The sequence below is a fragment of the Musa acuminata genome, chromosome BXJ3-3 (assembly GCF_036884655.1).
Source record: "Musa acuminata AAA Group cultivar baxijiao chromosome BXJ3-3, Cavendish_Baxijiao_AAA, whole genome shotgun sequence".
Lineage (NCBI taxonomy): Eukaryota > Viridiplantae > Streptophyta > Magnoliopsida > Zingiberales > Musaceae > Musa > Musa acuminata.
The window spans coordinates 29434540-29459281 of record NC_088351.1 but is presented as its reverse complement, the minus strand read 5'-3'; the positions used below and the strand labels follow the sequence as shown (position 1 = coordinate 29459281).

The 24742-nt window shown below is 40.4% G+C and overlaps 2 protein-coding genes across 2 annotated transcripts; both read right to left on the bottom strand.

Moving 5' to 3' along the window:
• Positions 1-204: 204 nt before the first annotated feature.
• Positions 205-19323, bottom strand: LOC135632280 (uncharacterized). Its single transcript, XM_065140710.1, has 12 exons — positions 18836-19323; positions 17221-17261; positions 15607-15715; positions 11209-11276; positions 11043-11120; positions 10081-10145; positions 8940-9006; positions 8628-8810; positions 2147-2203; positions 1897-1992; positions 372-1210; positions 205-296 (listed from the first exon to the last, which is right to left on the bottom strand). Exons 1-11 carry the CDS (start codon positions 19230-19232, stop codon positions 1049-1051), a joined length of 1323 nt encoding a protein of 440 aa, XP_064996782.1. The 5' UTR covers positions 19233-19323; the 3' UTR covers positions 205-296; positions 372-1048.
• A 723-nt stretch (positions 19324-20046) lies between these two features.
• On the bottom strand, positions 20047-23220 carry LOC103978596 (small ribosomal subunit protein eS26y-like). The gene is made up of 5 exons (XM_009394442.3): positions 23095-23220; positions 22922-23014; positions 22592-22676; positions 22347-22477; positions 20047-20334 (listed from the first exon to the last, which is right to left on the bottom strand). The coding sequence occupies exons 1-5, from the start codon at positions 23095-23097 to the stop codon at positions 20266-20268; spliced, it is 381 nt and encodes a 126-aa protein (XP_009392717.1). The 5' UTR covers positions 23098-23220; the 3' UTR covers positions 20047-20265.
• Between the last annotated feature and the right edge of the window lie 1522 nt (positions 23221-24742).

The window sequence follows — 24742 nt, the reverse complement described above, 5'->3', positions numbered from 1 at the left end:
ATGAACTGGTATTCGCTGTGATTAGAACATCTCGGTCATGATCAAGAAGAAGCAAAAATAATAATTCGAAAGCAGGAAATGAATCTTACAGTTCTACCGCCGTCTCTTCTCCTCGACGGCGAGTTTTTGGGATCTGAAGAACGATTCGAGGCGATGTTAAGATTGTAGCTGCCTAGTAATAGGGAGTCGTAAGGAAAGCCTCACGGTACCTGTCCGGGGTAGCTCCGGAGGAGGCAAGGAAGAGTGCGTCTCCGGTCCCCGGTAGTCGGCATCATACAACCCCGTAGTGCTAGTCTCTGAAACAAAGCAGATATCTCAGGCCCAAACTATTGATCAAAGGTAAGCGAGTGGGAAGTTTCATGTGATCAAACCTCTGCAACGCACAGCGACGAGCACGACGGCTAATGAGGCGACGAGGATGGCGATGCGGTAGCTGTGGCCCATACGAGACTCCTGCTGCCGAGAAAAGTAGGCAGAGAGCAGCAGCAGTCTTGTCTCACTTATGTAGAGCAGTCCAGGGATTGGCCTGTCACAGTTTGGCCAGCACAGAGCTGGGTGGCAATGGCGACACCTGTTAAGAAGCAATAGTAGGTAGGGGGTGGACACTTTTGGGTGGAAGTAATTGCAGACAAGACAAGCCCATGTGAGTGTCATTTTAGCTGGTATCATTAGTTTTGTCTTGGCTGGACACAGCTACGTATTTGGTGACAGTGCCACAAACAACTGATAGAGATATTGACAGAGATGCAATTAATACATGTATCTCCTGGCAATAACAGAGTAGGAAGGAAAAGAGGAACCGTATCAATGAAGAGTTCGTGAAGATATCTGACCCAACCTCCTCCAGGCTTTTAGCTTCATCCGAGGATGAGGATGAGAAGAGAAGCAACAAATCTGCATGGCGTGTGATTTATTCTGAAATAGCTGTAATAATTCAAGGAAACGGAAAACGAATATTCTGCTCTTCTTATGTTATGCAAAAACTGTTGCATCAGTGATCTTAAGCACTGGTGTTTGCAAGTGGTAACAGCCAAAATGTGATCACTCGTTACGAGTCTTCTTCCTTTGATGGAGTCAGCTGCACGGCAACAGGATCTGAGATGGTCTTAGCCAAGTTGTGCTTCCTCTCTGCCTGCAGCGACCGGCATAGAGATTCAAGCTTTTCTTTCTGGTTCTTCACTTTTTCCAGCTGTTTCTTCATTGACTCGCGCTTCCAAAACAGAAGGGAGAATAGAACAATAAGAACAGCATCTCAAATATCTTTTGGCATGCGATCATAAACACTGATGAGGCATAATATTAAACTACCATTGGTTGTAACAGATAAAAAGATAATTAAGATCCAAATATTGTTTGACTGGTTTGAACCATGATCACACGAAAGCTAAATTAGTAGTATCCTTAAAACTGCAAAGAAATTAGTATCCTTAAAACAGGGGGTAATCTTCATGATGAAATCTAACTCCAGATAAATCCGCCATAAAATGTCTCTCACAAAGGTTTTTTATGGCTGAAAATCCCTCAATTGTCATGTTGACCCTAATCAAATATGCAAGAAGTTCTCTTGTGGTCCAAAATCATAATGGAAAGAAAATGAATATTCAGGCATGCGATAACTCATGACAAGTTGATAACCATCGGATCAAACTTCAAGTTAAGAGTTGGTTGTGTCACAAAAGATGATGCCCAAACACTTTAGTTTCAGTTAACACAGGGAGTCTCATGCTGAGACGTGCAAAAATTGTGTTGCATTGGTATCAGCCATTTTTTAGTACAGATGGGTCCATTTTTTACCAATTTTTTGCATGCCAAACAGTATCGTTCCATAAATCATGGCCAAATGCATCAAGCACAACTAAAACCAAAAGTTAATAATAATTTGCCAGCTCAGCTTACCTCTTCAATGAGCTTCACCAATGCAATATCTGACTTCTCGCATTTGCTCTTTAAAAATTCATTTTCTTTCTTAAGTTCCTTTATCAATTTTGTCATCTGATCAAAATTCAAGTCACATAGAGTATATTCAATAGGTTTTACTTAATTCAGTTGAAAAGAGAACAAGAGTAAGTATATTGGTAAATCATAAATTCGAAATGCAGGGGTTTCTCCACAGCAACATGCAATACCCACTAAAAGTCATTGTTACCTTTTCCATCTCCTGCTTAAATGCTTCAAAGACCTCATTACTTTTTGACAAAGCATCCTGAAGCAGAATTTCAAATAATACTTGTTACTCTGTTCTGTATCAGTTGAAGGTAAAATATCTAATCATCAGAATGAAAAATACTGTTGATAATCATCTAGACAAAATTATCTTAAATTGACAAGATACAAGAATTGAAACGTAAAGGGCTTAGATCACGTTGCAATTAGCAAAAATAAAGCGGAGTTCAAAGAGCATTTGATCTGCCAGTTAACAAGAGCAAGAGCCGCATTAATCCCTTGCCCCATCAAACATCCAGATGTCATTTATGGATACTCACTCAGTCACCAACTCTCATGGTGAGAACATATTTTGCCACAGTACCAACCATCTTAAATCCTATACTCATAATTAAAAACATTAGCAAAAAAGAATTTTAGGTCCTAAGAAATTAGGTGGCAGTTTGTAGGACTAGAAAACTCACGTGTCAAGGAGAACACAGAGATGTTCTTAGAGGGATATTCAAGATGTTTGCTATGTTATAACCCCAAGACAAGAAAGCTGCTAGGTTCTTCTTGGAACATAGATGTAGAATGAGCCATTATGACTCATGAAACATGCTGGAAAAAGCTCCAATCAGTTAATGGTTATTATGCGATAAACCTTCTGATGTCACCCTTCTCTTGCACAAACATAGACACTCTATGGTGACTAGATGTGACATTGTACACTCGCCTAAGCACTCGGGCGAGGCGAGACGAGGCTTGAGCATCTCGTTTAACGTCCAGGTGGCATGCTTCAAAGAGGCGTCGCCTGGGCACTCGCCCGAGCCCAAGTGTCAAGCGCTTCGGGCGAGCGCCCGATTTAAACCAGGCAACTGAACCAACTTTTTAGGTCTTGTTCGTTAGCATTTGAATTAGTTGGTTCGCAGCCTCCCTATCACGAACAAAACTGTAAACAGGGTGTTTAATGTAATGCTCAAATATGTTCGTGTCCTTCGGTTTGTTCATGCTTTGCACAACATGTAGATCTTATAAATAAAGATTGTGTCATTTTAGGGTTATAAATAAAGGTTGTGTCATGTGGACACTTGTGGGAGATCTCGGTCTACAGTGGACCATTTTGGATCCTTTGTTGTGGGACCGTTCAGAGCTTGTTTAGTCTGTTTGCAATTTACCTTGGTTATGAAATGTTTTCTGAAATGTTTGCTTGTAGATCTCGAGTGAGACATTTTCTCTAACCCGTTTTCTCTTTTGTAGGTCCTAAGAGACCATGAGAGGTTTCGAGGAGGCTGACCTTTGCGGACGGACACGCAAGGGTGCCACACGACTTAGGCAAAATCAACTAAGTCCGTGACAGATGGTATCAGAGCGGGACAAGCACTCATAGAAACACTTGGCATGCAAACGTGGGATGACCTAACGGGGCTGCGTTGAGGGCAGCTAATACGCACGACCGTTTGGGGGAAACAGGTATAGAGATGTAGGGTAAAGGAGTCGCTAAGAGGAGAGGGCATTTGGAGATTGACATTTAGAGGAATGATCAACCCTTCGCGCAAGAGGCACCACGAGGACAAGCAAGCTGAGAAGAATGCGTAGCGCACAAAGGTTGGGATAGCTGAGTTTAAGCTACGGCTCAACGTTGGCAACCATACTTAATGGTGCTCAAGGCAAGCGAGACGCTTGATAAAGGATGAGACCATATAAAGTGGAATGGATTTTTCAGCAACTGAAAGAGTTGTGCAAAGCTCACAGAGATAAGGAGAATTGCTAACTCGAAGAATTCGGTACTCATGTAAAGGCTTGTATACGAACGATTGAGTGTTCGTGGCCATCCCAAGACGACCGAAACTCGGTGCCATGGAGCATTAAAACTTTCTCTTCAGCATGAGAAGGATACGTTCGTAGGAGGCTGGAGTGTGTAGGGAGTTCAGCATATTGCTAAGCCTTGAGGGGTGTAGTAGTGGGCAGTATTGACGTGGAGTCGCAATCTAGCAAGTGCGTTTGCGGGAGGTAGAACAATGCACAGTTTGTTCAGCAAGGCGAAGTAGTCCAAGGGGATGGTGGTCTTCGAAACTTTCAAAGCGAAGGAAGCGAAGAGAGAAGTTGCTCCAACGGGATAGATATCCAGGAGGGATAAGTCTCGGCTCTTCAGAGTGAGAACCATGTGTAATGGACCGCACATGTTGAGGAGGAGTACCTCAAAATAACTCCACAGAGCTCAACGTACTGAGCGAGCGACGAGGAGTCGTCGTATGATCTCGCTTGAGATAATGCATTGAGGGATACATTGCGAGATCAATTAGGGGAGCGATCCAAGGCAACACAAATTAAGGCACACTTGGAGTCGATATGGAGATCGGACTCAATGAAGGGCTGACCCGTGGAATGGTGGGCGCGAGGGCCGCCATCAACTCAATACAAAACGATGAGCAGAACAACTTGGGTGTAACTTGGCGAAGTACCCAAGCCACATGAAGGGAGCCGACATAGAACATGGAATATAGAGCGAAGGCACAGAGCTTTTCTTGGACAGAGGTCAAGGATATGAACTCTTACAGAAACAAGTGCGGGATCATGTCGTTTCATGGGTCCTTCATTCTGATGGAGCGGGCTCATCCTGCATGGTGCCAAAGACGAAGGGAGCTTCGAGGCACATGCACCTTACCTCAGAGAAGCATTTGACGGAGGAACTGAGGCAACTCAACTTACGGAGGCGAAGTTGGGTTCAGAAGGCCTTGGCACGGGGCAAGAGGACGCGGATGTGGGTATTCTTAAAGAATATACCACAGTACTGCCATTTAAGTTGTCATGAAGGGAGCGGTGCATAGCGGAGATTGTGCCGGTATGGGTAGAGGCCTAGGATCTAGACAATAGTGCACCAATTTCAGCGAAGTCGGTGGACTTCGGGAGCTACTAGGCGATGGACTATCCTAGAGCGGTGCTTTGTCTAGATGTGACCCGAGAGCGGGTGGACGAAGGTCGATTGCCAAATGAGCAAACACAATCGAAAGTGAAAGAGGCCATGCAAGGTGTTGGCGGAGGCCACACATAGAGGGATCACAATCCGAGTTCATCCCATAAGGATCAGAATGCAATGGAGATGTCACCAGGAGGCGACATGGTGCAGCAGATCGTGGTGGAACAGTTCGTGGCAATGTGATACACACGAATCTAGTCCCGTGAGAGACTATATCATACAGAGGTATGATCGGGAGCTATTAGGAGCTCCACTTCGATGAACAACACGACGACAAAATGGGCTATGAATTCAAAGAGTGAAGGTCATGGTACCGTAGAGGCAGGTCTTCCGTGCGTGCATCGAATTTTGCATCAGATAAAAGCCTTGGTTATCAGCATATGTGAGTTGTGTACTGCCGAGGGAAAAGTTTGAATGCAAGTACCAGTGAGTCCCATGAGAGGGACTTGATCATGCAGAGGTATGATCGGAGCGGCTAGAGAGTTGGACTGCTCCAGAGCTCATATTCGCTTAAGGGAGCCCGACAAGTCAGAGGACAAGACCGAATAAGCAAACATTGCTACCACGGAAGCTAAAGAGAACATAATCGATGTGAACCCCGCAACATGATAGTAGAGACCATGCATGGGAGTTGCAGTCTATCTTTCCATTGACCAAGGGGAACTACTTGGAGAACACAAAGGTGTTGAAGTAGAGGGTCGAAAGGGACGAGGAAGCGACAACGTGTCCAGAGGGACTTAGCTACCAAAAAAACAAGCATCGATTAGAATGGAGGTGGACTCAGAGGAGTGCCACAGAGGCAAATCTACCGATCGTGAAGAAAGGGATGCAGATGTGAGGCGACGGATAGTATGGTCATAGGCATGGCAGCGCCATGGTACCGCACATGCGGGACTTCCGTGAAGTCATCAATCCTTAACTCTCATGGAGGGAGAACGCTTGATCATGAAAGGGGCCGAGGAGGTGGAGCATGCAAAGGCAAACTTCAAGTACCGAGGCAAGGCTGAATGGCAGAGGCCAGGGAACTTCGTAGGACCGGTGTTAATGAACTTCTCATCAAGATAGCCAAAAGTGAAGGGCTTCGGGTCGTGCAAGAGTGCACGACCAAGGAACGAAGCAAGCAGTACGCAGTGCTGTACATTTGCTACTCAGTGGAGTAGGCAGTAGGGTTGATGGAGAAGACGGTACAATCCCAGAGGCGACTAAAACTATTAAAGACTTACTCTAAGTTGGGGTGAAAACTTCCTACATTCTAGAAGTTCGATGGCATTGAGAAGGTGAATCACAGTAACTAACTCAACGCAAGGAGTGAAAACACTTCAAGTGCTTCAGAAGTGTGAGCAAAGAGCAGGCGAAGGCCAATAACTAGCTCGATGCACGAAGTACAACACTCGAGGAGGTGGGCGAAGTCAAGTAACCTTTGTCTTCTCAACTCTTAAGAGAATGGGCGAAACCGAGTACCCCAATTCTCTTATCTATCCAGCAGAGGAGCTCTGCACATATTTAAGGACCCTTCAAAGAAACCAAATAGAAGACAATAGTTGTCAAATCCACACCAATGGTGTTCAGTACTACTAAGAGTAGCTTATCCGCTTTATTTCTCAACAGAATGTCAATCGAAAGCGGAAGTGATGCGAACCTACTTGGAAGTGGCAACTAAGTGAAAGAAGAGTCGATGGACAAATTTTGTAGAGGAAGGACCCTAAAACTTTAAAGTTTGCGAGGCGATACTCGTTAAAACTCCAACAAGCATCCACCCAGTTCAAGCAGCATGAGGCATTTGAGAGACTGGCGCATAGTAAGGATGGTCTTTTCATTCATTTGAAGGATCCGCAGGAGCCAACAGGGATCAACACAACTCAGCCAACCGCACACTAGAGTCAGAGTCATTGGCGAGTTGAAACATCATGACGGATCAAAAGTTCGAGTACTCAATAACAGCAGCGGAGAGCAGTTGGGAGCCAACAGACGCATTGCAGCTGGAGTATAAGATTGAAGACTCAACAAAGGTGAGGAGTTGCAGTGTCGGCAAAGGCTTCGACGAGAACATCGAAGGAATAAGTGGGGGAGAATGTCACGGACAAAACTATAAACATGGTGTTTAATGTAATGCTAATGTATGTCTGTGTCCTTCAATTTGTTCATGCTTTGCACAGCATGTAGAGAGACGGTCGAAGTCTTAACAACCCCAATTTAGTTGGGTTTGGTGATCATTTTAGGCTTGTAAATAAATGTTATGTCATGTGGACACTTGTAGAAGATCACGATTTGTAGTGGACCATTTTGGATCCTTTGTTATGCGATCGTTCAGAGCTTGTGAAGTCTGTTTGTAATTTGCATTGGTTATGAAGTGTTTTCTAAAATGTTTGCTTGTGGATCCCGAGTGAGGCGCTTTCTCTAACCCGTTTTCTCTTTTGTAGGTCCTAAGGGACCATGGGAGGTTTCGGGGTGGCTGACCTTTACGGACGGACACGTAAGGGTGTCACACGACTTAGGCAAAACTAGCTAAATCCGTGACATCCCCCTCGCGACTTCCCCCAAACCCAACCCTACTCGTGATTCCGTCGCCGACATTTCTTCTCTGCTACCGCCGTTGCTGCCTCTCTCCGCTGTTGCTGTCACTGCTCTCTGTTGTCGCTGCCGCTCTCCTCTCTTGTTGTCATTGCCTCTCTCTGCTACCTCCCGCTACCATTGTCACTGCTCTCCGTTGCTGTTGTCGCTGCCTCTCTCTGCTGCTATCACTGCTCTCCACTGCCACTGTCGTTGCTCTCCGCTACTGCCCACTAGCGTTGTCGCTGCTCTCTACTACTATTGTCGCTGCCTCTTTCCGCTACCGCCTGTGTTGCTGCTCTCTACTGTCGTTGCCTCTCTCTGCTACCACTGCTGCTGCTCTCAGACAACAACCTCCTATCCACGTCTGAGTCCTCACCGTGACTCAGCTTCTTACCTCAGTCTCCTCCTCACACTCTATTGTTAACAGTAAAGAATATTTTAAAATATTAAAATATATTTTTATATTTTAAATATATTAAAATATATTTTTTTATATTTTAATATTTTGGAGTGCCTCGTTTCGCTCAGGCATTTTGAGACCTTAACACCTAGCACTTTTTAAATCACTATTACAGGTGCACCATGCTAAAAAGAGGATTAGGATTTAAGATTTGATCAAATTAAAGTGAGACCTAATAACAGTAGTATGGTTTAATGATTGGTCCACCAATTTGATGATTTATTCAGAAATGACAACAGAAAAGCAAAATCAACCTGCATCAAAAAGTGGACATAAATTCCTCTTGCAATTATGGGACACACTAATTACAATCTATATGACATTATATCAGTCTAACTCCAAGCACTAATATGCTGATGATTTTTTCTTTTGTGTACCAAAGTCAACATTAGATTAGACCTTCAAATTGATAACCAGCAAATAATTTATACCTAACTTGTTATTGTTACTTTGGAATAATTTGAATAAAATTTGATACTTATATTCAAATACCTGGAATTGCTGAAATCTTTCTTCATCAGCTGCTAACTGTAGACGCAAACTCTTCTCCGTGGCCATTAGTTGTGAAACTTGTTCGGCGTACAGTTGCATCTGGGTTTCTTCCTTAGCAGACTTCTCTTCCTGTTGCTTAAGTTTCAAATCAGCAAGCTGAAGTTCTAGCGTCTTCTGCTGTAACTGTATGAACATAGTTTATATAGTCCAGGCAAAAGACTAGTGAGTCTGAAAGTCAAAGTCATGGTTTATCTACACACCGAAATTAAAATATAGTAACTTCAGAAGATTCTAAGTTCATGAAAAGCTTACCTTTTGTGCAAAATGTTGCTCAGAGAGAGAGTACTGGTCAGCAAGAAGTTTTAACTTATTTCTCAGCCTAAAAAAAGGAAGTAATTGGTCTGTAAAGCAAAGTAGCCAAATAATAATAAAAAAATCATTTGCCAAGAAGGAAAGATAACAGCATTATGTTCTAGTTGAAAAGAACAAATCATTATAACATAACTATGTCAATAACCAAAAACTTTAAGCAGTTGTAACAAACAATGGTAGTTGGAATCTAAGTTGCATCATACAAGTTAAGAAAACTAGGTGATTCCCAACAATCAAGATCAGGAGTATAAACAGATTATCGAAAAAAATAGATGAGAAACCTTTGGATTTCAAAAACATCAAAACATTTCATTCAAGAAAGATATTAGCTTATTTGGAGAACTAAGAGTTAAAAGCTATACTTTTTTATGCATAACAGCAAGGAAAAATAAAACAGATGCAATCATGTGGACATCCAAACTACTGCATTGGTAAGCACAATATATCTTAAAAGTCAGACATCTTATACTAGGCTAATAGTTGTCACTAGATATAATACCGGTCACCCCAATTTTGGAGGTTATTCCTACTGCTGGGAGCAGACAACATATGTGCATGAGCATGCACACACATTATTATGTTGAGACAGAAAGCCAAATGAAATGAAAAGGAAGGTTAGGCATGGCTTAGAAAACATAATATCTCTAAGAAGTCTGGTTCCAGACTTCTAGATGTGGGCTCAAATGTTTTAATTTATGAACCCTGAATAGAGAAACCAATTATCATTTCTTTTTACCCAAAAAAAAATGAGTTGGTAAAAGAAAATGTCGGAACATGTGCTGATGAGAACCCACAGTATCTAGTATGCCATAGGATAAGGGAGAGGGTACATGGTTGCCAGTACATTCATCAAGCATTCAGAGTTCTTCCAGCCTATGCTAATGCAAATTAAGTGCTGGTCTTGCATGAATTTGTACAGTTTTATAGCAAATTAAATGTTACTCATTTTAATCAAGAAAGTGCGGGACACCAAATTCTTGCCCAAATAAAAATGAAAAGAAAATTCTCCTGAAAAATAAACCTACTTCAGATTAATCATGTAAGATATCCTGATCTGAAAAGAAATTTCCAAGAATCTTACATCTCATTTTCCTTGAGCTGAGAAAGGCATTCATCTTTTTGCACTTCAAGCTTACTGCTTATGTCCTACAACACAACAGGGCAAAAGCTATTTATTAATGAATTTCTTGTAGTAGAAACAGAAAGGGACTAGACCACTAAAAGAACATAAACACAAAACAAGTAGAGAAAACAATACTAGAAATAGGTTCTGGTTTTGCAATGAGCACCTCCTGAATGCGAGCAGATACTTTGCCAGGCCTCAGTTTTTCTTGCACAATGTGAGCTTTTATAACTAGTCCTAGCCTTGACACAATTTCCTTATATGCAATCCATGAATCATATCTCCACTTTTTAACCATAAGTTTTGTTGTTAAATGCCAAAAAAATTATTGTCACTGAAATTAAGAGAAAAAACTTATCTCGTATAAGGTCAGTCAGGCTAATCCAAGAATCAACCAACACTCAGTTTCTGGGAACAGATATTGCTCTTTGCTTTGTTTACTTCTCCAACAGATTCTTTTTGCTGCTTTATAATTCATATTCAGTTCCTTCCATTTCATACTTTGTTCATCATAACACTGGGCCTATGGTAGCATCTTTAACTAGTTCATTTTATGGGGCACTAAAGATAAATTAAAATAAAGTACAAAGAATGTATAGAGTCTAGACATAACAGAAGATAATATACATACTATGCAACTATATTTTGAAATGAATTCTTTTGTTCATTTTAATCATTCATGATTCAACAGTTGTCTTTCTTAGTCTTGGAAGTATGGTATAGGTCATCAGCATAAACATCTAGTCAGAAGAAACTAGCTGGTTCATGGCAGATGTTCAATAGAGGGTGCATTTCAATGACTTAGCTACAAGATAATGACTTCCTAAAGAAAATAAATGTTTCAAGACAAGCCATTTCAAACTGCATAACAATGAAAGAACAAGAATATAAGCTTTAAGATATTTTATCTTAGTCCTTACCTTTATTGCATCATTAAACTTTGTAGACAAATCTAGTCTCATATTCTGTCCTTCTGTAGATACTCTTTGGCATTCATCCTACAGAAGTCAAATCAGGCTGAAGCGAGGTTGAACATGTAGAAATAGTAAAATAGATCCTTTCATCTTCTTAATCTGGAAAATGTACCATAAGCATTTTATTCTGACGCTGCAGCTCCCTACAAAGAGACTCGAGCCGCTCACGAACAGCAACAGCTTCAAGAGGCAAGCAAATTCAAAATATAAGATATGTGACTAGGAGAAACAGAAGGCTTTGCTCAAACAAAAGATATCAGTATAAGGAATTTCACACAAAAGATGAACAGAATATAAATAAAATTAGACATCAGAAATAAAGGATGTTAGCAGATGAAAGATCAGTACAGGAAATAAATGCAACAAAAGTCAAGTTTCAGTTGTCCTGGCCAAGGTATGCAATACCGTATCGTACCGGTATTTTGAGGTTGGCTCGGTACGGTACGGTACCGGTGTACTGAGCGGTACACCAGGGCATACCGAGCTGTCACGGACTTAGCTGGATTTGCCTAAGTCGTGCGGCACCCTTGCGTGTCCGTCCGCAAAGGTCAGCCTCCCCGAAGCCTCCCATATCCCTTAGGACCCACAAAAGAGAGATCGGGTTAGAGAAAATGCCTCATTCGGGATCCACAAGCAAACATTTCCGAAAACACTTCATAGACAAAGCAAATTATAAACAGACTTTACAAGCTCTGAACAGTTACACAACAAAGGGTAAAATGGTCCATTACTGACCGAACTAAAATGGGACTATTAAGCCTTCGGCTGTCCCTATACATGCTAGTCAAAGTATGAACATACCAAAAGACACGGACATACATAAGCATTACATCAAACATCTTGTTTAGAAGTTTGTCCGTGACAGAGTGGTACACCCTAGTGTACCGAACAATTTTATATATTTTCTTTATTACTGTAGCACTATAGCGGTACCGGGCGGTCCGCGTACCGGTATGCTATCGGACCGGTACGTACCGCCCATATTGTGCGGTACCATTCGGTACTGCATACCATGGTCCTGACATGTCCCAGGTCAACGACCCAAAGCAGCTAACATTGGAAATCCATTTTTGTAAATGGTCAAATAAGCCTGGCAGGTATCTCTAATTCCAAGTCCATTAAAGTAGATGTCCAAACAAGCCATTCAAGAAAAAAGGTCAAATGTTGATATCACACTTGAATGATGGCTGAAGTTAAATGTTATAAGTGTGACATGTTTTGACAGGTAAATCACTAGAAAAGGCATCAATTATCTGACTTTCTCCGGGCTGCATCAGAAACTTTTATCATCCTGCAGTTACAGAGATTAAATGTTCTAAGAACTATTTAGGAATTTTTGAGCTATTTCAGGATGCTTTAGGATAGAGCAAGTGGAATGGAATATAGCCACTGAAACCAAAGGATATTAAGACGATAAAACTTTTTAACTGGAATGTAAGATGACCAACTCAATATTCAAGATGGCCTAGGAAATTAACTGTACATCTAGCATTGTAATGACAATAAACAATGTTTGAAATCTTCCTGACGAGAAAATCCCAGACACCTTATAGCAAGCCGAGAAGTCAAAAGGTGCTCTCAGTTGTCACTTGTCACTAACTTGTTTGTTCAGTATATGCCACATGAAAAATGAGGTCATACAGTATTTCAATGACCAACTGAATATCTGTTATAATGGCCATCCCTGATCAATGATTAACCTTTACAAATTTGGAAACGAAGTTGGCAGAAAAGGAAAAAAAATGAGTTTACCAATGTAAGTTACAAACATATTTGAAGCTTATCAACGGCTCCCTTAACTTTCATTACAATAAATCATGCACCTGCCATGGAGGACAGAAGTGGACAAAATTGCAAGAGGAAGCTACAATCAAGCAAGCAAATAAACAACTAAATATCACATAGATCAGAAAGGTTGACACAGCAACATAGATGTGCATCTCCATCCTTAGATCTGATTAATCCGAAGACATGAACTCATTCACCAATCTATCCAGAATAGACATATAATTCCTGTTACCATCTAATGTATGATTGATCTCCATTATGAGACACTATTTTAAAAGGAAAAGGAACATATTACCTCATAATTCTCCTCCATTGATATGCTAGACTACCATATAGTTTCATTTACAAGTTAAACCAATTTCATAAATTTTATCTTTGTAACCATCTAGCACTAGATGAAAACTAAACTTAGTTATAGAAACCAAGAATTAAAATTTCATACCATACCAGTGTATCAAGTTTTGCTCGATACGATACAGTATGGTGTACCAAGCGATACGTTGGGGCATACCAAGCGGTATACCTAAATTAGGCATAAAATCTTCTGAAAATATTTGAAAAATAGAAAAACACAATAGTTCTTACCAAAAAGGTCAGCATTCTTTAAGTCAATATTCCTTTTTAATCTTGAGTATTCTTCTGTGTGCTTCATGTTAATTACTCCAATTGCTGAGCTCTTTTAATACCCTTCGTAGACTTCATTACGTACTAATCAAAATAAAAACTTCAATCCCAGAAACCCGCGACATCCACCGGTCCGCTTATGATCTCTATGCAGATTGTTCTTACTAGATGTTGGCTCTGCGAGTGGATCCTTGGTCATTCCCAATTGTCGGAGGGTAGCTAAGCGAGCATTGTTGTCGGTGTACGCAAAGCATTTTGAAAAAGGAGGTCAATTGGTGGACCCCACCGAACAAGTAGGTACATGGCGAAGTTGGTAGAGCAGGCAGAGCGTTACAAGGAGATGGAGTACATGGAGAAGGTCGTCGATGTAGCAAGGGAGGGGGAGGAGCTCACGGTGGAGGAGCATAACCTCCTCTCTGTCGCCTACAAGAACGTCATCGCCGCCTGCCGCGCATCTTGCCGGATCATCTCCATCGAGCAGAAGGAGGGTCGCGGAAACCATGACCACGTTGTCACGAACGGTCGTCGCGCACCCGCAACAACTTCGTTCAACGAACCGTTCGTCACTTTTGCATGCTTGTACAGAGAGACATGGCAGCATGTTGTACCTTGGTTTTGTGTGTTTTTGCTTGGAAAATGTAAGCAACGACAGTTTGCAGTGCTACAGTACGACCGCTAGCCGCGCCAGGCTGAACTGCCCTAAAATGACTCTGTTTTCGCGTGTCACGACTTATTTTTTGCACACTGCAGCTGCACACGAAATGTCAACCATCTCAGCACCCTGGAACCCCCCGAGTGGCACAGGGCTGGATGGGGCTTCGGTATATTGTCGGGGGTTGAATAATCTTCACAAGTTCGCACGTTAACTTGACGGAAACTTGCCTTCGCACTCGGCACCCGGTGAGCAGTTATTTGTGGACTTGCAACCATTCATTCTACCTTCTAAAGTCCTTGGTTTCTCCTTCCTCTCTTTTCTCTCTTACACTCAAAGTGCTTGCTGAATTGCTTGTAAAGCTTCCCTTTTAACGAAACATCGGGACTTGTCCGTTGCTCGTTTTCAATATAATCAACTTTCTGTTTTACAGATCCTTCGGGACCTGTACGAGGTTGCAACTAGGTTGAACCTTTGAGGATGCATAAGTCACAAGGGCGCCTCATGACTTAGACAATCGCAGCTAAGTCCGAGGAGTTAGCACAATGGTGCTTCACGACTTATGCAACTTCAGCTAAGTTTGTGACTTATGCAACTTCAGCTAAGTTCGTGACTTATGCAACTTCAGCCAAGTCTGTGACAACGTAGCCGCCATTCGCGGCTACCGCGCTAGGATCGAGTCTGAGCTCGACTCCATCTATGGCACCATCCTTCGCCTCCTCGATGCCCACCTCATCCCCGTCGCCGCCGCTGACTCCAAGGTCTTCTACCTAAACATGAATCGTGAATATTATCGTAACCTGGTCGAATTTAAGACCGGATCTAAGTATCAGGCGGTAACGATCGAAATTTCAATCGTTACCGCTCGATACAACCCTGTATCGTCCGATACAAGACTATATTAATGGTACCGCCCGATAGCAGGTGATCCGTTTATCGGTCTACTGACGGACCAGTATATACCACTCATATCGGGCGATACAATTCGATATTAAAAACCCTAATAGAAAGTTAGAAACCATTATAACTTCATAATTTTAAATGCCCTATCCATATTGTGAAACACCATTATTTGTATTGCTTCTATCAGTGCATTTTTTGAAATACTCCACATCCTCAATTTTCCCCTTCAACAATTCTAACAATGATCCATAAGATAGTATACTAATATCTTAATGCAAGTATGCAACTTACTCGTTTTTTTCACATTCCCATAACTTAATGCTATACAAGAAATATAATACCATCAATAAATAGATGGTCCATACAAATCAGTCTTTACAAGCATATAGTTAGTAGAAATTTTTTTATGTGAATTAAATGATAAAAAAAACTCAAAAACGAAGTGTATTATAAGTTAAAGTTGATGGTTAGTGGACAGCCACACTGCACTTTGTATGAGTCAGCCCATTACAATGCATATAATGTAGCATTTTTAATACTAACCTGCATCTCTCTCTGCTATAACTTTTTGATATTTTAAAGTAAATCCTAGCAGTTCTTTCTCTGACTTTGTGTTGCGCTTTCCAACTTTTCGTTTTGCTTCACTGCTTTCCTGAAAGACCATCAGACCATCAAGTAGAAGATGATATTTATATTTTATACAATGCAAAAAGTATTTAAAATGCTTAGAAAAATCTACTAATATTACCAAAAGCAGAAAGAATCATCTTGCATATGATTTTGCAAGCTAAATTATGCAAAGTTGCAACTCATTAAGTGTGGCTGATTTTTCTTTTAATTCTGTCAAATCTTGTTTGAAAACTACAGATATCTGGGAATTTTGGTCAAATTCGAAAATAATATTTACCAAAGTGTAAAAACTAATTAGGAGACTGAATGTATATATTTCATGATATGAATTAGCAAGCATGACGACACACATTTTCCTAAGATTCTTTAAGTAAGAAGTTGGTTTTCATATTTATTGTTTTGGAATAAAAGAACTTTAAGTAGATGTAACAAACAAAGTAACCGAAGAACTAAGTTTAATCACCATACCTACATAGCTCAACGCAAGTCTTGCAAAGAACAACTAGAATTGAACTCCTAGACAAACTACAAGGATATAAGGCTACCTATTATTACAGATATAGAAATGAACTATATATTAAGTGATTCTTTCAGAAAAAAATACACACACACACACACACATATATATATATATATACATACATATACATATACATATACATATATATATATATATATATATATATATATATATATATATATATATGTATATATATATATATGTGTGTGTGTGTGAATTTTACAGGCATTAGCATTGATAGAAACCATTACATCCAATAAAGAGGAATCAAAACCTATTACATATTAACAACAAGAGTTTCAGAAGCGAAAACAGCAGCCAAGGATCTTAGAATCATAATGTGTTTACAACTCCATAGAAATTGAGCCATAACGCAAAACTATGATAAGGAAGCCCTGACAACATAGAGATAAATATTTGAACTCCTATTCCCCCATTTTTAATAAAAAGTGGCTAATTGAACAATAGACATAATCAAAGGGTACAGCTTAGTAGTGGAGGTTCAAGGCCTTGAACTAACAAGCTGCCAGGCTTCATCATACAAACAATTTATACAGCTGCAAAACAATTTTTGGAAGATTGTAACAAAGCAAAGTTAGATCTACTTACAGAAAGACCATATTAATATATTGGTTCTTCATTTTCCTATAAGCAATATCTATTACTCTTTCAATATACAATTGAAAGGATCAATGCAATAAGAAGGTAGAATTAAAACTTCTTCATTTTGACACAATAAATGACATGTACAAAAGAATATTCTAGTGAAAGGTAACAAAAGAATTTGCACATGATAGAGAAATAAAAAATCACATTTGAAAGCAAACATAAATAGAAGTGCTATGTGATTGAGTAAAGATGCATTATCTGTGAGATCAGTATTAACAATTTCAAGACATGGAAAACTAATGTGCATGTAACTAACATGATGATCGACTTCATGCCTTGAAGCTTTACAGAAACACAAATGATTTTGAACATTCAGCATATGCTGCTATATATCTTACCTTTAGATTGGTGGCATGTAATTCCAACTGGCCTTTAGTTTCTGCAAAATCCATAGGAAGTCAGTTTATTTGTATAGCTAGGATTACTTGCATCCCGAACATTAAAGGAAACAAGTGTGTTGCTGCATGCATGACCAGGCAATAGAGATAGTAAAGAAATTCATAGAGCCATACTTGCAGACATCATAGTTGCAGCATGATATGGAGCCTGCTGAATTTTTATTCCAAAGCAATCATGTACAGCATACTTACACTGTTACACAAAAAGCTATAATGGTAGCAGGTTCAGCTAAACCTTCCTTAGTCCACCATATCTACAAGGTCTTCCTTAGTAACATTATTTTTGTCAATAGAATTACAGACATGCACCAGCAAAATTATAGAAGTCACTCCACATATGTAACCAAGCCCCTTTTTGAAAGTTGAAACCTTCTCATTTCTCAGTACAAGCCTTTGGAAGACTCTTATGACATTGGAAAAGGGCTTAGATGATGAAGCTGATGAACAGTACCTGGTTCAACAATTGGTTTGCAGCAAGAAAAACTCTCATCAATTTAAGGCCTTACTCAAGCAATCTTTACATCATTAAGATACAAGATAATTGTTATCCTCATCAATATTATTTTGCATTATACTGAACATGCATTGAATGCTAAAATTCCCGGTATTACTAAGATTTACCATCACATGGCTTCTAATGTGCACTGTATCAGTGACTTCTAAAATTTCCCAGTATCACTAAAATTTACCAACACATAATTTTAATGTGCATTGTGTTGTGGTCAAGATGCCAAATTATGTACATTTAATTTACAGTGTTGAATTTTCATCCATTGATTTCATTCATTTGTGATCATCTCCAATGCTGAATCACTGATTAAAATTAATAGGTACTAGGTAAGTGTAATAATCTTTCCTGCCTGCCCATCCACCCAATGCCCTAAGCTCTCAAAAAAAGGGCCATAAAATCAAACAAAGTACATCGATATATCCTCTGGCTTCTGGATCCTGGATTCACCTAATGCAACCTGAACATGCAAAGAAATCCACCTAGTCTATCACCGAACATTCACAACCAATTTGGTGTTCTTCCAAATGAACACCAAAGTCGAACAGACAAAACAAAGGGAATATTCTCCTTTTGACCGATCAATCCTTAAATATCTCACTCATTTCAGTTTATTCATCAGAATTCTTTTATTATTCTTGTATACCTCGTTCATCATCTTGTCTGAAAAATGAGAATATGAAATAAATGGAACTTTGATGGGCCTATTTTTATTTACTATTAATTGTGTCCTAAGTCCTCCTAGTTATATCAGACATCAATAGCGGATTCACTTTTCAGTGATTGATCTTCTAATTTGATTTCTCTGAAGAACAGTGGATTTGCCTTATAAACACCTCAGTGGGTTGTAGCTAATGAAAAGACTAAGAAACTTCTCATGTAACTTAACTAGGTTCCCTTTAACTAATATGTTCTAGTGTCGCCATGGCATACATTATCTCCCATATATGCACGAAATGTAACAAGGAGAAAAGCGAGCAAGGTAGACCGACAGAAACCCAAAAAGAAAGTAGCCAGATGACAAGAGATAAAACAAAGATCTTTCACCCGTTTCACAATTCCGGCCGTCCCCTTGGGCTCTTCCTTGCAAACATGCACCTATCAGGACCTCATTCTGGGGTGCACTCAACTCCTTCGAGACATCATCGCCCGGTTTCGACTCCAAGATCCCATCCCGCGCAACCGAATCAGGGCCGTCGCCGACATTGTCCCCTCTCGTCAAGAAGTCGCCCGAGATATCGAGCTTCTCGGTCCCATCGACCAGAAAATCCGTAGTTAGGGTTTCCGCCGGCGAAGCTACGAGCTGCTCGCCGAAGGGATGGAGATCGAGCAAGGCGTCCTTGTAGTCGGAGGAAGGCGGTGACGGGGGGTCGGCGGAGACCTCCACGAAGCCGTCGGGCAAAGAATCCGCTTCGGGAAGACGGTTCGCCGGTGAAGTCTCCATTGGTAGGGCGATCGGCGATCGAAGGAGGGAAGAAAGAGAAGGGAACGGACGATGATACAGTGAAGGGCTTGGCGTTTAATAAAACCACAGGGACGTCTAAACTGCCGTGTTCTTTATGTTTGTATTTGTTTAATGATATATATGTATATACATATGTATCTTAATTCAATTTTAATGCATTTTATTATTCAAAATCTTCAATTTTATAAATTAAAAAAAAATTAGTTCATCGGGCTTTCGGCATGGACAAGCTTCTATGTTTTCCGTAATCACAATATCAAAATAATAGTAACAAAATACACAAATTATATCATATTTCTCTACTTGCGATTCCCACATCGCTAACAGGGTCAGGGAAACTACATAGAAGCAAATGATTATATGCACAACTAGATCAACACATCGCACTTAGTAGGTTCGCTTATGCGAATTAACACGTAAATATCATATGAATTAATTGTCGGATATCATTCACTCTCATTATTTTGTTTCTTCTTTCCTATCCCAAATAAACTACATAGTACCAAATCTACTGCATGCTTCATCGAAGCAATGTTCTGGATTTCCATGAATATGCATCGATTCCTTTTCAAATGCTCACACGTGGTAGATTTAGACTAATGTATTCTGACAGAGCACGTGTATGCAATCTAAAATACGTCTTACGTAAGTAGCTATCACAATAATCTACCACGTGTGATTATTCCTTGCGATGTGGGGCCGGGCCGCTCGGCACACAAAACATTGAGAATCCCAAATAAGCACTAATTTCTGTCACAATACCATCATAAACTACAACAAAAAGAAAAAGACAGGGTACCAACCAAATTATAATACTAATTCAACGTTTCAACGAAAACGTTTATAAAGGGAACACATAGCACAAGGCATTTCATCAACCATCAAAAAGTAACATTAATTCAGCAGCAGAAAAGACCATTTGTCTAGTGAACATTTAAATGGAAACTGTTCGCACAACCTAAACCCTCGGTAGGCTCTAATAATGATTTTTTTCATCAGAAAACCATTGCACTCATGGACGGGGGGGAGGGTTTCCAACACCAGCCGGACGAGGTCCTTGCCCGGGCCTTGCCAGATCATCCTGCATCAGGAGTGAAAAAGAATTTTAGTTGCCACAAAATTATGCAAGACTGAAACATGGTTACCACAATATCCAAATGGTGACAGATACAGCTAAAGTATCAGTAAAGGAAAACACAACGAAAGGCCACATCGCTAGAGACACCCTAAGGTTATACACTATACATTGCTACTCATATTCCGATAATTCCTATACATTATACACGTATCCAACATCTTGCCAAAAACAACACCCAACCGTGAGCTCTGCATCCTATGAAACAAAACACAGTATATGAACCACTCTTACCATTGTTACAAGATAGTACCAAGTCATAATTCACTTGGTAACTTTCATCAGAATCACCATCTGAAGCTGTGACGGATGCATAAAGTTAAATGTTGTTTTATAGCCTCATTGAAACTATGGTAGATACATAAATATTGAAAGAATTCCATATACAGGTTTAAGAGGTAATAAAGAATGAGCAACACTTGCTACTACTAGGGTTAATATTCCTGCTTACAAGAATTTCACAGGGGATCTCTAAATCCATTTTCTTTCTTCCAAAAATAGTGATTATTCTTTTGGATGAGTATGTATTAACTCAACTTAGTGACACCGACTAAAAAAGCTATCCCACCATTATGACATTTTGATACACCAAAAAAATTGGATCACACATATTTACTATGGCAAATGATTATGCCAAATAGGCTTGCACTATTCCACGTAAACAACATTAATAAATCCCCATTCTCTATGCTCCATTTTCAGCAAATAACTAATGATTTAAACCAGAAGGGAAACAGAAACACAAGCCTCGGTTAACAATCCACTCATATTCCTAAGCACATGCAAACTCACTACGGAATTCATTGAAACAAACATAAGTAGGATTGTAAGCTTATAGGAAAAATGCCAGATATTACAATATTATAAATCAGTAAAATGAAACTGCCTTGCGTCTTCTAGATCTGTTAATGCACCAGAACATGGCATCAAAAAGGCCTTAAGTCATACAACAAAATGGCTGCTTCCAGCCATAATTCATAAAACAAAATGGATGCCTCCATTTTTTCAGCGGAATTCATAATATAAGCCTAAGCCAGTAGCTGGCATGAAATTCTGTGTTGAATTGAATCCCTGATAAAAATTTGACATCCCAGAACAGACTGGCAAGAGATGGAAGAACTCAAGGAAACAGTACATGAATTGATTTCGCATGTAAAATATGAAAGTGTCTGTAACACCATCCCCTTATTACCACCAAAATTGGATGACAAGTATCAAAAAAATTGGGAAATTGATATTTCAAATCACTTCATTCCTTCCATATGTGTTTAGGTCTAACAAGGATAATACCATTAAGATTTACACGGAAAATAGAGATACTAATTCCTCTTTAATCTGATGAATTCAAACATAATCTCGCTGCATGAAATAAAAAAGTTCAAGCATAAAATATAAAGTGACCATCAAATAACTGATATTAAATTTAAGAATTGCAAGTCCAACTATAATATGACTGAGTTAACACGACAAGGAAACTGACGACTGTATGCTCCATGGAAAAATTCACTGGTAACATTTACTAAAACTTGTTAATAGTAAACAGAAATCCGACTTCTCACTACTTTAGGGCTGTTCTATTGTCCCAACAATCACTTTCTTCACATAGATGGTACGTGCATTTAACCAAATAATGCTAATAAGCATTTACAGATAGCTAAAAATTAAATTACTCAAGAAGAATACAGAAACAATCAAAGCCAACTCGCCTGATAAACAGCATCATGAACCTAAAAAGAATTTTATTTTAGGAACAATTTAACAAGCCAAATTTCAAGATAAAAAACACCGGTTATACTGAAATTGAACTTCTGTGATACCTAATTTTTGGACGAGCAAAGAAACACCCAGGCATATATACCAAAAAAAACATAAAACAGGGAAAAGAATAATAACAAAGAAAATACTATTACAGAAATACAACATAAGAATAAGAATGAATATCGTCATCGGAGAAGTACCCGGCGCCTGAATCGCGGCGGTGGCTCACGGTTCCGCCTGTCAGTACGAGACCTCACCCTGACAACCTTCGAGTGAATTGCACAAGAGACGCAGTATTGCATCTTGATATACAACTTCGGAAGAGTGTAACCTTAGAACAATTGTCAACTTTTGGTTAAAAAAAACATTAATGTTTGCGCCAAACAAAGAAAAAGATAACACAAACTCTAAAGAGACAAGGATCAGCAAGAAGGGCGGATCTTACCATCATAAGCACAGGCCTCCTGCACATCCCTTACGGCTGCCTGCTCCACGATGTTCCTCACAAGAAACCTCTTAATTGCCTTGTCCTTCAAGATAAAAAAAAACAGCGATGAGTCGCACGAACACAAAGAAATAGATCGAGCAAGAAACCAAGACAGGAGTCTACAAGAAAGAAGGAAAGAAAAGACAAGATCTGATCTTTGTACAATGCAACCGAAAGTGATCTAAACCTTCCAATATATAACACACAAGGAAATAGCCAAGACCGGCAAGAACAAATCGTTCAAGGCAAGAAGAGAAAGAGAAAAGGAAGGATCTCTAGGAGCAATACCTTGGGGCAGCACTTGCCGCAGTTAGAGCATCGGATGAAGTTAACGTGGCCGCGGCCATGCTTGTTGCGTCCACCGTTCCTACGCTTGAAAGTCTGCAACACAGATGAACAGATCGAGATCAGATCTGCCAAACAAAGGGCGTTGAAGAAAAGGGCTATGGTTTCGATCGCACCATCTTCGCCGCTCAACCGCGCGATCGACCACCTAGGGTTTGGGAACCGGCGGGATGGAAAGGGAGGGCCACGGCACGGAGGAACTTATATAGCCGCTTCTTTGGCACATCCGCCGTCCATTTTAGATCGGACGAAAGAGAGCCGTATACTTGATGCTAACTGCTATGTGGGGTTTGCGGCCCCAACAAGAACAGGCTCGATTGAACCGGACTCTGCTGGGTTCGGTCCAAAATCTTAAACGAAGCCCAAATTGACCCGACGTAATTAAACATAATCTGGTTGACAACCAGACTAATATAACGAGAGCTTTATTTAGCATACATTAATCAAACATCAGTACATCACGATAACGTATATGCTGATCAAAGAAGTCGATTAGAACACCAAAATGTGCAGTATGATTCTAATTTATCTTGGCAAACCAATGGTGAACGGGAGCGAAATCATCCGCAGGAACACAAATTCCAAAAAAAATATTTGCACCTTGACATTTTCAAATAATTTATGGCATCTACAGGAACACCAATCCAGAGACAAAATGCTTGATACGACGCCCAAGTAAAATGATTGATACAGCAGTGAAAGTCGAACAACGGCAAGAAAACCTAAGCTGCAGTCCCGATCGACCAGCCAAAATTGCCTCAAACGAGAGTCAAGCAAGCACATATGGATCGATCAACTACATAGAAATCGCAGATGCGAGCGTAGCAGCAGGATGTGCCCGCTCGGGACTCTCCGGAGAGGAATAGCATGGATACAGAGGAGATAACCGATCGCCCAGCGTGGATCGATCGATGGGAATCCAAAGGGAGGAGATCGAGGAAGAGGTTTCCGACGCTGCCCTCTTGTCGCTGTCGAGATTAGAGCTCTCTTCTGTCATGGATAAACTTCTAAACAGGATGCTTGATGTAATACTTATGTATGTCCGTATCTTTTGGTATGTTCATATTTTGTACAGCATGTAGAGGGACGACCGAAGGCTTAATAGTATCATTTTAGTTAGGTTGGTGGCCGCTTTAGACTTGTAAATAAAGGTTGTGTCATGTGGACACGTGTGAGAGATTCTCGATCTATAATGGATCGTTTTATCCTTTGTTGTGCAACTGTTCAGAGCTTGTAAAGTCTGTTTGTAATTTGCATTGTCTATGAAGTGTTTTCAGAGATGTTTGCTTTTGGATCCCGAATGAAACGTTTTCTTTAACTCGTTCTCTCTTTTATGGGTCCTAAGGGACATGGGAGGCTTTGGGGAGGCTGACCTTTGTGGACGGACACGCAAGGGTGCCGCATGACTTGGGCAAAACCAGCTAAGTCCGTGACAGATGGTATCAGAGCGGGACAAACACTCATAGAAACACTTAGCAAGCAAACGTGGGGGACCTAGCGGGGCTGCGTTGAGGGTAGTCAGCACACGCGCGACCGTTTGGGGGAATACGGGCATGGAGATGTATGGAAAATGAGTCGCTCGGAAGAGCGAGCATTTGACATTGGCATTCAGAGGAATGGCCAACCCTTCGCGCAAAATGCACCACAAGAACATGCAAGCTTGGAAGAATGCGGAGCGCACAAAGGTTGGGATGGCTGAGTTTGAGCTACGACTCAACGTTGATAACTATACTTGATGGTGCTCAAGACAAGCGAGGCGCTTGG